At 36.6% G+C, this 12817-nt stretch overlaps 1 protein-coding gene across 1 annotated transcript; it reads left to right on the forward strand.

The window, feature by feature from the left end:
• The first annotated feature begins 827 nt into the window (after nucleotides 1–827).
• On the forward strand, nucleotides 828–4705 carry LOC131161989 (lysine histidine transporter-like 5). The gene is made up of 7 exons (XM_058118070.1): nucleotides 828–967; nucleotides 1060–1446; nucleotides 1616–2012; nucleotides 2116–2221; nucleotides 3259–3350; nucleotides 3426–3494; nucleotides 4607–4705. Exons 1-7 carry the CDS (start codon nucleotides 915–917, stop codon nucleotides 4703–4705), a joined length of 1203 nt encoding a protein of 400 aa, XP_057974053.1. The 5' UTR covers nucleotides 828–914.
• The last annotated feature ends 8112 nt before the right edge of the window (nucleotides 4706–12817 follow it).

Genomic DNA, 12817 nt, shown 5'->3' on the forward strand with positions numbered 1-12817 from the left:
GGATAAGCTTGTCCCACTTCCTTTATTTTCTCAAAATTCCGTTGCATTCTTTGACTTCTGTAAATAATATGTTTTTAAAATTGTGGCTAGGAGTAGTTTAGGGCAGATTCAAGACCCAATTGAATAGGATCTGCTGACCCCAAATAATCTGAAGCTATATATATTTAGATTTCTTCTATGTACTACTGAATCTTTAACTCCTCCTTTCTTTTTTTTGGATAAGAGTAGAATTGTTAAAGGATCCTGGTAGGCTTCTAAAGAGGATGTGCTTTAACACTGAGGCTCCAATGGTATTTATTTTGCCCATGAACATATATATTTGTGCATGTGTATTCCCCTTTTATATTTGATTTACGAAAAATAAACATCATTAATCTAAGGCAAATGATCATACAAATTAAAACAAAAAATTTGATATTCTTCAAACTAGTTGGAATAGAATTCCATCCTCCCCAAAAGTAAAGCAAGCATTATTCAAAAATTCTCACTGGATATTGCGTGCACTTTGAGATTATATCACAACTTGAAAAGTAAGTGCGTCGCTTGCATGCATGCATGCTCATGGGAGTAAAAATAATTTCCATTCAAATTGTGTTTGAAAGTGTTTGGAGACTGATATGTATCCGCAATCTAATCTCTTAAGCCTTTGACCGTTGATTAAATGCTCTAATATATTTGAATTTATCGTTTCTTCGACGAGTTTTATGTTGCCTAATGAATAAATTAATCAATAAACATAATTGGCAATACGTACGTACGTGCAGGAGAATGAGAATGGAGGAGGAGCAGCAACTGCTGCAACAAGCGGGCAGCAGGCGGAGGATGAGGAGGTAGCAGACTTGAACGCTTGGCTTCCAATAACAGCATCTCGTAAAGCAAAATGGTGGTATTCAGCGTTCCACAACGTCACGGCCATGGTGGGTGCAGGAGTTCTAGGCTTACCTTTTGCATTGTCTCAACTGGGCTGGTAATTACTATTATTATTTAATTACTTCTTCATCAAAATTTAATCGATCCCTTCTTTAATTAATTATCTGTATTGCATCTCTTAATTTGCAGGATTCCCGGAGTGAGCGCACTCGTTGTGTCTTGGTTAATCACATTCTATTCGCTGTGGCAATTGGTGGAATTGCATGAAGTAGTGCCGGGGAAGCGATTCGATCGATATCCAGAGCTCGGGGAGCATGCATTTGGTTCGGATCTGGGTTATTGGATCGTCATGCCACAGCAAATGCTTGTTCAGATTGCATCAGACATAGTGTACATGGTTACTGGTGGGAAGTCGCTGATGAAGTTCTTTGATTTGGTTCTTCCCAACGTAGTTAGCGGTTTTCGACAAACTTATTTCATCATTGTGTTCATGTGCGTGCATTTGGTACTCTCCCAAACTCCAAATTTTAATTCCTTGAAAGGAGTTTCCCTGCTGGCTGCAGTCATGTCTTTTAGGTATGTGATCTTAAGACAGCATTATATCATATTCTTCTTATCCCATGTAATAAAATAAATGAAAATAAGCCCTAACGAGTCTAATTGCCGTGGGGTTCAGTTTCTAACGAATTGATTGACTTGAATTTACTCATTAATATTCACTAGCTATACAATATTGTGCATCCAGTTATTCAACGGTGGCCTTTGTTACATCCACCATTAGGGGTAGCCATCAGCGTCATGTTGAATATGGAGTTCGATCACACACGACAGCAGGCAAAGTATTCAATATTCTGAATGCTATTGGGACCATCGCATTTGCCTTTGCAGGTCACAGTGTGGCTCTTGAGATTCAAGCCACAATACCTTCCTCTCCTGAGAAGCCATCTAAGAGGCCTATGTGGAGAGGCGTTGTGGTTGCATACAGCATTGTTGCCTTCTGTTACCTCTCTGTGGCAATTTCAGGCTTCTGGGCTTTTGGGAACCTTGTGGATGATGATGTTCTCATTTCATTGGAGAGGCCGCGTTGGCTCATCGCTGCTGCAAATTTGATGGTGTTCATTCACGTTGTAGGAAGTTATCAAGTAATTACTAATATTGTTTTTTAATTTTAATTTTTTTTTTTGCCTGGTATATTAATTTTGAAGTACAATATTAAATTTCTTTTTGTTTCCTATATGAATTAAGGTTTTCGCAATGCCCGTGTTCGATAAAATAGAGTCATGCCTCGTGCAAAAGCTACATTTTACTCCGGGACGATGTCTTCGCCTTGTTGCACGAAGCACATATGTTAGTAAGTGCAATTTTAAAAATTAAAAAAAAAAATTTTTATTTTTTCCTCTTCTAAAACTAGCAGTAAATGCTTTATACTTGCAACAATTTGAATCCCAACTCCTTGCTTGTTTTCTTTTTCTTTAATAAAATTACCTTCCTTTAAAAAAAAAATACAATTTGAATGGAATGTTTTAATAATTTCTAATGTCTCAAATATAAATTAAAGGAAAGTGCCTTTGTTTTTAAAAGTTATTTATCGATCTTATGCGAGTAATCGGATCAAGTACATGAATTAATATTGTATTTGGTTCAAGAGAAGTCCACAAATTATGGTCATCCAATACATAATGACTTTACTTGTTTTTATACTTAATTAATAAGGTAATCATGCAATATTCCGGTCAATGAAAAATAAGGTTACTAATTTGCAGCTAATTAATTATTATATACATAATCACTAACAAAAAAATATTTCTTATAAAAAAGAAGGAACTTATAAGCAACATTGTTATGGAGGAAAACTTCAAATAAATAATTATCAATAAAATTCATAAGATTTTCTAATTATCATTCAAACTACACACACATTAAACTTTTTAAAGAGCTTTATTAATTAACAACTAAAAAACAAAAGCATTTTCAACAATTTTCTATCTTTCAAGAAAAATGTAAATATCGAATTCCACATTATAATTTATTAAAAAAAAAAAAGAGGTCATTTTGGGGGACAATTGTCTATAACAATTTGGTTGCCAAAGAGAACTCACATTTTAGATGTCAAAATTATTGAACTTATGAAAGGAAACTTGGATTAAAAAAATTAATTAATTAATGAGAAGATGCAATTGAAATATGAAATGGTTTGTGAGAAAACATCTAAAAATTATTTCCTCCCTACTTCTAACTTTGCAATGTTTCCAAACCTCTTATGCACATACTCGTAAAAAATAAAAATAAAAAATTATTGTTATTATGTTTTAAAGTAGACTAGTAACATTCATTTTGCTTTACATACCTTCTTGTTACTGTCCATTAATTTCATGATTTTTTTTATAGTCTTAACAGGATTTATCGGGATTTGCATCCCATTTTTTGGAGGACTATTAGGATTTTTTGGAGGGCTAGTATTTGCATCAACTTCATATATTGTGAGTCATATATTTCATTCTCAATTTTCTTTCTTGAAATATACACATTTAATAGAACTATTGTATCTAATGCAGCTCCCTTGTATGATATGGCTTATCGTCCATCGCCCTAAAAAGTGGAGTCGTCATTGGATTTTATCTTGGGTAAGTTTAAAAATATATACTTTGTGTTTGCAAACATAAATTTCGGATCTTAAATTTGAATTTGGGTGGTTTTAGAAAAAATTTTATACAATATTATATTACTTTTTATCCAAATCCAATACAAATCCAAATCTAAAACTTTTCTAAGCAGGAAGATAGTTAATTCATTCCTTTAAGTATCTTTCAATATTGCTTTAATTAGTTTGTGTCTCTATGTTAACATTTCACTCAATTATTATCGACTTTTTTTTTTTTTTTAATATAACATGTTTAGCCACTCTTTTATGCATGAAGGTATATGATTACCCCCTTCAAGAGACATTTGAAGTTTTATGCTCTTGTTATATTTTTTAAAGAGATAGTTCTTTTATTTTTATTATTTAATGCAGAAGGATAAATTAATTCTAATGTTAATAACAAATTAATGTCTAAGAAGTGTCTAGGTATTTAAGATAAAATAAAATTTCAAAGAACATGAAAACTAGAAATCTATTTCAAGCATTTGCACATCTCCACACATGTTGTAAGTAACATCTTAAAGCGCTACACCATATTTGTCTACCCATTTTTCACGCAAATGAATTTTTAAATATAATGTTTTATATCGCTTATATATGATTCAACAATGATTTCAAGAATACATTTTGAACTTATCATCTTATACTTGGTTTAGTGATTATATTTTGTAAGTAATAGAGTCCCAGAAAAGCTTTCAATTTTTTTTTTTAAAGAATCATTAAAAAACTTTAAGTGTCATTTTATTTTAGTCTCTATATAGGTTTTGATTAATTTGTTTACTAAATTAAATTAATTTTTTCAAAGTACAAAAAAAAAAAAAATTAAAGAAAATGTTGATATTTCAAATAGTTAATCTACTTTTTCACTTGTGTTTGCAGCACGTACTTTTTGTAGTATCAACATTTGGGATCATGGATTTGTGCATGAAAATGGTCAAATAATTGTATGATACTAAAATTTTGGTCAAATTCTTTAAAATCTTTGAAAAAAGAATTCCATTTTGATTTATATTAAAAGAAATAATAAAAATATCTATTTCTTATGTAAAATATTAACATTTTCAATTTTCTTTTATTTATTATTATTTTTTTCAGATTTCAATGATTATCGGCATTATGATAGCAGTTCTGGCACCTATTGGAGGAGCACGACAAATTATTATTTCAGCCAAAACCTACAAAATGTTTTCCTAGTAATCTAGTGTAATTTCCTTATGTAGAGTAGAAACATGATGTTAGGACTTGATAAAGCAGGATTGACTAACCTTGCGTGCAATGTACTTTGAGAGAGCATAATTCTTCTACCTTTTTATCTCTGTTAAATATTTGTGATACCCTCTAAATTTGCTTTAATGACTAGTAGTTTTTTTTTAGTTTTGTTGATCAAGCATTTTACTAACTATTATATTTTCAATACAATATAAGTAGCAATGGTAGCATATTAGAGTTGATATTATATATGGTATGGAAGGGCAACAATAACGATGACATTGGAGGTGGTAAGAAGCAATGGTGTGTTAGTATTGATGATGTATGCACTATCAATAATGTGTTGGATTATAGGAGAGGTACTACTTCGACGATGGCATTAGGGTTTTCATAATGTTATCATAATGATTGTTACAATTATAGTGAATGGTTTCATTTGATTTAATTAAAGTGACTATACTGCTCACTAGCAATGATAATAATTATTGACACCATACATATTTCATCTGGGATAGCTTATGAAGTTTTATGGCATTGTTATAGGGGGAAAAATTCATTTCTAATTTATGTTACTTTGTTTATTAGGTCCTTTCTTGTTACCATTTTGAATGATTGAATGAATAACTTAAACATGGATTCAGAATAAAATAAATAAAAATTTAAATATTGCTTGCCGCTCAACCTGAATTTGCATTTAATTCTCGTATCTAATGTTAACTTTCTTATTTTAAATTCATGCGTAAGTTGATTTTCTTTGATTTTTGTGAATAGGGATGTGCTTAGGTCATGGAAAGGGGATTCTAGTTGATCTTTGGAGATTTCAAGGGTTTTGGATGATTTGGATCGGTTTTGAGTTTCAATTGTGGTTTTAGGTTTTGTTTGATGTTTTTTGTGTTCTATTGATGGGAATTGATTGTAGATTTAGGTTTGGTGTTTGATGGTAGAGTACTTAAGAGGACAATGAAGCACAATGGTTGGAGAGGAGAGCCAACATTGAGTGCCATTTTTTAAATCATTTTAACATTTTGATTATTATTTTTTTAGATTTTTAATTAAAGGAAGTAACATGAATAGGAAAAATGAAGATTGATTGGGCCAAAAGTCCCTTTAATTTAAAAGATTACACAAGACCCTAAGTAGGGCATTCGAAGGCTTAAAGTTGGCTTAGATAAAATTAGGTGGTGATAGTAGCCCTATTTGTTTATTACTTTGATTAGTAGTATGTAACAAAGTTAGAGGCACTAAATTAGATCTGTGGTCAACTTTGTGTACTCCAATAGAAGTGATCGATGTAAAACTGTAAGTGCACAGTATCGTAGTTTTATAGTAAAATGATGAGAAGAGTATCGTCCTCAGGGATTGGTAACTTACTTTTGACAAGTACCAAAATTATACTAATCTTGACTTTATTTAGAAAGAAACTAAGAGTTTTATAAGTGCAAATTGAAATAAAATAACTTTAAAGAAACTATTTTAAGGAAAATAAAACTGTTTGTCAAGTATCAAATTAATGAGAAAGAAAACTTCTAGGAAATCGATTTCACCTAATTTATCACTATGCTTTATTTATCTAACTAATAAGATTTCATTTTCTCTATTTCTCAGCAAATCTCCAATTTTTCCCAAAAGCCTTTTTCGATAGTCAATTGGAAACTATTCTTATTCATTATTTAACATAAGAGTATGCACATTAATAAAGTAGGAATGTCATAAGACTCACGATTTTAATACTACATAGGTTCATACAAGTCTTTCAATCTCTATATTTACCTATGTTGAAATACCCAATATCTATCCTATAATTTCCCTTTTTGGTAGCAAATCACAATATCAAAATCATCTAATTAATGGTTAGTTAATTAAAAACAATAAGTTCAGAATAAATCAAACAAACATAGAAGAAAATTACTTCAGATTAGCATAGAAAGGCAAGTATAGTTTAAAACTAGATTACATCATTTTCCTAGAATAAAGAAATTTAGTTCATACTGAAAATTAAATTCCACATAAACGAATTCACCATCTTTTCTTTTCTTCAGAGAATAGAAAAAAAATCACACACAGCCCCAACCATCGTGTGCGGCCTTCCTGTTCCTCCAAGGATTATTTTCTTTCTTTTGTGCAGCCAGCCACTCCCCCATGTTGTTGTGCGTGTTTTTTCCCCTTCCACACCATCTCCCAAAAGCCTCCAGAAAACCCCCCTTTTATTTATTTGATTAAAACCCTAAACTAAAGAACCCTCCAGCGCCTCCTTTGCTTGTGCATGGCTGGGTCAAATAAAGCTCAGCGCATGCACAAGAAGCCCATTTAATCGAGGTCCTCCACACACGCGTTCCAACCAGCTGCCTATGCATGCACATGCGGCCTCCTTTTATTGCTCCTGTAAAATAACCCCACTACAAAAGAGAATAAACACCACAGCCACTAATTTTGAATTTTTAAAATTAGAACATACATACATACATACATACATACATACATATATATATATATATATGTTTACATATATGTTTATATATTTTTCTTTTTGATTTTTCTTTAAATGTCCAAAATTGTTTCAACACAACTCCATACGCATGCCTCATGAGCCCAGGCTCAGCTTTAGACACGGTTACCTTTCACGTCAAGTCAGATGCACTTAACACGGCCACAACACATGGTTTTGGGTCTTTTTTTTTCTTCAAATCTGGGATAAAATTAAATGACCGCAGTGAAGCCTACAATTGGAAAAAATAAATAAAATTAGACCAAAGTTTAAAGTTAAGAAGTGGTAATTTATTATAATATATGTCAGTCACCAAACACCCCCAAACCTAAAACTTTGTTTGTCCTCAAACAAAAGAAAACAAAATAAAAGACCACTATAGACAATATCAACTAGACCCCATAGATGTTGAAGATTAAACTTGAAGACCGGCAGCCCACCTCCATTGAAGACCGGCAGCCCACCGTTGTGGACATTGGAGATTTGCAGGCAACCTACTCCACCTACCAGCCCACCTCTATTGAAGATTTGCACTCACCATTGTTGATTATTTGATTTCTATAATTACTATAAATAGCTGAGTTGTGTGTGAGTAAATGTGAGCAATGTGGTGTGTGAGAGAGATTAGCCAGTGAGCCGTGAGAGAGATTTTATTCCTCTGTAATTTATTTTCAGATTGAAATTACTGATTTGGCAATTTATCCTCACTGAGTTTCAGCCACAACCAGTGGCTGAGTGCTCCTCTCCACCCATCAGTGGTATCAGAGCGTCTAGGTACGCCGGAATTTGCCAAACAGAGGCGAACAGAGGAGAAATCCGATTTTCTCCCAGTTTTGAAGTTGCTCCAAATCCCAAATTGAGCCTGCCATTGTGCAATTAGACTCAAGACGATTCCAACGGTGGAAACTACGTCTCAAACGAACACAAGGAGAGTATACACGCGCTCCCACGCGCCTCCCACGAAGACAGCGCTCTTCCCACGCGCTGCACGCGCCGACGAAGACTCCGGCGACGGCGACACGCGCCTCACGCTCCCGCACGCGTCTTCTTCGCCCGATTGGCGAGATCCGACCCGGACAGCGACCCGCAACCCGGCCCAGCGACCAGCAACCCGGATCCGTACCCGAGACTTGACCCGCATCCGACCCGCCTCCAGAAGCGGACACGCGGCAAGCGCAGAGAACGCCACGTGGCGTAACGGAAAAATTAACGCCGTTAAGCGGTCGTTAAGTTAAACCGGTTAGTTTAAAAAATTCACCAGAATTTTCCTATAGCCGGTTCGGTGATTTTTAGACCGGTTCTTTGCAAACCAAAACCGGTTCCTAAGGTTTTTCAATCCTCTGAATTTATTGGTGGCATTAGATTTACCAAAATCAGCCCCCATTTTTCTATTTTTTATATATTGAATTCGATGGCTAACGGTACTATCCAATCGGTCATTCCAAAATTGACCCGAGAGAATTATGACAACTGGTCGATTCAAATGAGAGCCCTTCTAGGTTCTCAGGATGTCATGGATATCGTTGAAGATGGGTACAGAGAAAGCCCATCAAAAGAAGCCGAAGCAGCTATGCCCGAAGCTCAAAGAACAACCTTGCGAGCCGATCGAAAGAAAGATTGCAAGGCAAAATCTATAATCTACCAAGGCCTTGATGAGACCACGTTCGAGATCATCGCCTCCGCAAAGACATCTAAAGAAGTTTGGGACTCTCTCCATCGAACACACAAAGGTGCAGATAAAGTAAAAAAAGATTCGTCTTCAGACATTGCGAGGTGAGTTCGAATCTCTCAAAATGAAGTCTACTGAATCCATTTCAGACTACTATACACGAGTAATGGTAGTATCAAATCAATTAAGAAGAAATGGAGAAATTCTCAATGACGAGAGAATTTGTGAAAAAATTTTGCGATCTTTAGATCCAAAATATGATTATATAGCTGTGACCCTGGAAGAAACAAAAGACTTGGAAACAATGTCTGTAGAAGAACTTGTGGGCTCACTCCAAGCCCATGAGCAAAAAGTCAATAGAAGAAGTGATGATAAAGCACTGGAGCAAGCTCTCCAAACGAAGTTGTCCCTCACTACAGATAGATACGACAAAGGGGGGACGTCACAACAAGGAAGAGGACGAGACCGAGGATCTCGTGGAAGAAATTCTGGAAATTTTAACTCCAGAGAAGGTGGCAGAGGCAGAAGAGGTCCCATTAGAGGAGGACGAAATCAACAGAGCTATGTCCCACAAGGCAGAGGACAAGGAAGAAGAGGAGGATACAATAATCGATCGAATGTAGACAAAAGAAACATTCAATGCTACAATTGTCACAAGTATGGACACTATAGCAATGAATGTTGGGGGCGACAACAAGAAAAGGTTAGCGAGGAGGCCAACCTTGCTGAAACTGATCATGCAGATGGAGAGTCATTGATGCTGATGGCACACAATTCAACTCCCCAGGACCAAAGCGTTTGGTACCTTGATTCTGGAGCCAGCAACCATATGACTGGCAGAAAGAACCTATTCTTTGAACTTGATGAGAAAGTTCAGGGGGAGATATCTTTCGGCGATAATTCTAAAATCCCAGTCCAAGGGAGAGGAGATGTTTTGATCAAACAAAAGTCTGGAGATCATGCTTACATCTCCAACGTCTACTTTGTGCCAGCCATGAAGACTAATATACTTAGTCTCGGACAGCTCGTGGAGAGAGGCTATCGAATTAGCCTTAGTGATAAGCAGATGGTGATAATAGATGCTCGAGGAAAGCTTGTTACTCGAGTTCAAATGGCAAAGAATCGAATGTTTCCGCTCGCCATCCAACATGATACGCCAAGGTGTTTGAGCGCTATCATCAAAGACAAAGACTGGCTATGGCATCTAAGGTATGGGCATCTAAACTTTGAAAGTTTGAAACAATTGGGAAGCAAGAAGATGGTGAAAGGCTTACCAAATATCCATCATCCAAATGTGATATGTGAAAGCTGTATTTTGAGCAAGCAACATAGAAACAGCTTTGGAAAGCAAACCGACTGGAGATCAACTATGCCGCTCCAACTAATACACACAGATGTGTGTGGTCCACTAAGACCATTTTCAAATGGACAGAATCGATACTTCCTCACCTTTATTGACGACTACAGCAGGAAGACCTGGGTCTACTTCTTGAAAAGGAAGTCAGAGGTATTCGATAAGTTCAAAGAGTTCAAAACTCTTGTGGAGAAACAGAGTGGCTTTCGCATTAAGTCACTCCGGTCAGACCAAGGAGGAGAGTACAAAGACGAAGCTTTCCTGGAATTCCTTAGACAACAAGGGATTCAGAAACAGTTCACACCATCATACACTCCCCAGTTGAATGGTGTAGCTGAAAGGAAGAACCGCACAATCCTTAACATGGCTAGAAGCATGTTAAAGGATAAAAATGTGCCCAAGAGTTTTTGGGCAGAAGCAGTGTTATGTGCAGTCTATCTGCTCAATAGGTGTCCGACGAAGAGTCTTGATACAAAGACACCATATGAAGCCTGGAGTACTCACAAGCCCAGTGTGAGTCATCTGAGGGTGTTTGGCTCCATAGCCTACGCCAAGATCCCAGAAGCAAGAAGGACAAAGCTGGATGATAAAGGAGAGAAGTGTATCCTTGTAGGATACGGTGACAGCACCATGGGATATCGACTCTACAATCCCATCAACAAGAAAGTCTTTCACAGTCGGGATGTCATCTTTGAAGAAAATGAATCCTGGAAATGGGACCAGGTTGAATGTTCCAAAGATGCGGAATTGACACTTGAAGGAGAAGAACCTACACAGACAAGAGAAGTGGCTATCGAGCCACAAATTCCTGAGCTGCAGACACCTCCACATGGTTCACCACAGAGGAATGAAGCTCCATCACCAATTGAGCGTGAAATCTCAGACATGAGACCTAGAGGAGCTCGAAATCTAGCCGACCTATATGAAACTACAGAACCAATTGAAGAGTATGTTACTCTTTACTGTCTATTGTTAACCAGCGACCCGGTTAGCTTTGAGGAAGCTAACGAAGAAGACAAATGGAGAAAAGCGATGGATGAGGAGATTCAATCCATCGAGAAGAACAAAACTTGGGAGTTGACAAATCTCCCGAAGGGCCGCAAAACCATTGGTGTGAAATGGGTCTACAAGACCAAAAAGAATGCTCAAGGAGAAGTTCAAAGATATAAAGCAAGACTTGTCGCCAAAGGCTACAAGCAAAAAGAAGGGATTGATTATGGAGAAATCTTTGCCCCGGTTGCTAGACTTGAAACCATCAGATTACTTATTTCACTTTCAGCACAAAATAGATGGAAGATTTACCAGCTAGACGTGAAATCAGCTTTTCTGAACGGTTTTCTGGAAGAAGAGATTTATATCGATCAACCACCTGGATATGTAAAGAAGGGCAAAGAAGATAGAGTGTACAAGTTGAAGAAAACACTCTATGGCTTGAAGCAAGCACCTCGTGCGTGGAACATGAGGATTGATGACTACTTCCAGAAGAATGGATTTGAGAAGTGTCCCTACGAGCATGCGCTATATATAAAGATGGAGACAGATGGAAGCATGCTCATAGCCTGCCTATATGTTTATGATCTGATCTTCACCGGCAACAATCCAGAGATGTTTGCCGCTTTCAAAAGGAGCATGGTCAAAGAATTCGAAATGACAGATATTGGCCAGATGGCTCATTTTCTTGGCATAGAAGTCGTGCAAAGCGAGAAAGGAATTTTCATCTCCCAGAGCCACTATGCAAAAGAAGTATTGAAGAAGTTTGGGATGGACAAATGCAACCCAGTGACAACTCCAGTTGAAACAGGATTGGAGTTGAGAAAGAATGAGCAAGGAGATGTTGACCCCACATATTTTAAGAGTCTGGTTGGAAGCTTAAGGTATTTGACGTGGACCAGACCAGATATACTCTATGGAGTTGGACTTGTCAGCAGGTACATGGAGACTCCTGACCAGTCCCACCTGAATGCAGCGAAAAGGATACTCCGATATGTCAAAGGTACCATCACCGATGGTATGTTTTATTCATCAAGAGATGATTGCAAACTTATCGGCTATTCAGATAGCGATTGGGGAAGAGATCTTGATGAAAGAAAAAGTACGACGGGATTCACATTTTTTATGGGAGATACATCGTTTACATGGTCTTCGAAGAAGCAACCCATCGTAACGCTATCATCATGTGAAGCTGAGTATGTTGCTGCTAGCTCAGCTGTTTGTCATGGTATATGGATTAGGAATGTACTGAAGTATCTGGGATTTCTTGAAGGTAACCCCACAGAAGTTTACATCGACAACCGATCAGCGATTGCACTTGCGAAAAATCCAGTTTACCATGAAAGAAGTAAACATATTGATACTCGGTATCATTTTATCAGGGAGCATGTCAAAAATAAAGAAGTGGAATTGATATCTTGCAGAACGTATGATCAGATTGCTGACATTTTCACAAAACCACTCAGACATGATATTTTTGCAAGACTGAAGACAATGCTCGGAATGACAAAATTAGGAGAGTCAAGTTTAAGGGGGGATGTTGAAGATTAAACTTGAAGACCGGCAGCCCACCTCCATTGAAGACCGGCAGCCCACCGT

This window comes from Malania oleifera, chromosome 8, assembly GCF_029873635.1.
Source record: "Malania oleifera isolate guangnan ecotype guangnan chromosome 8, ASM2987363v1, whole genome shotgun sequence".
Lineage (NCBI taxonomy): Eukaryota > Viridiplantae > Streptophyta > Magnoliopsida > Santalales > Ximeniaceae > Malania > Malania oleifera.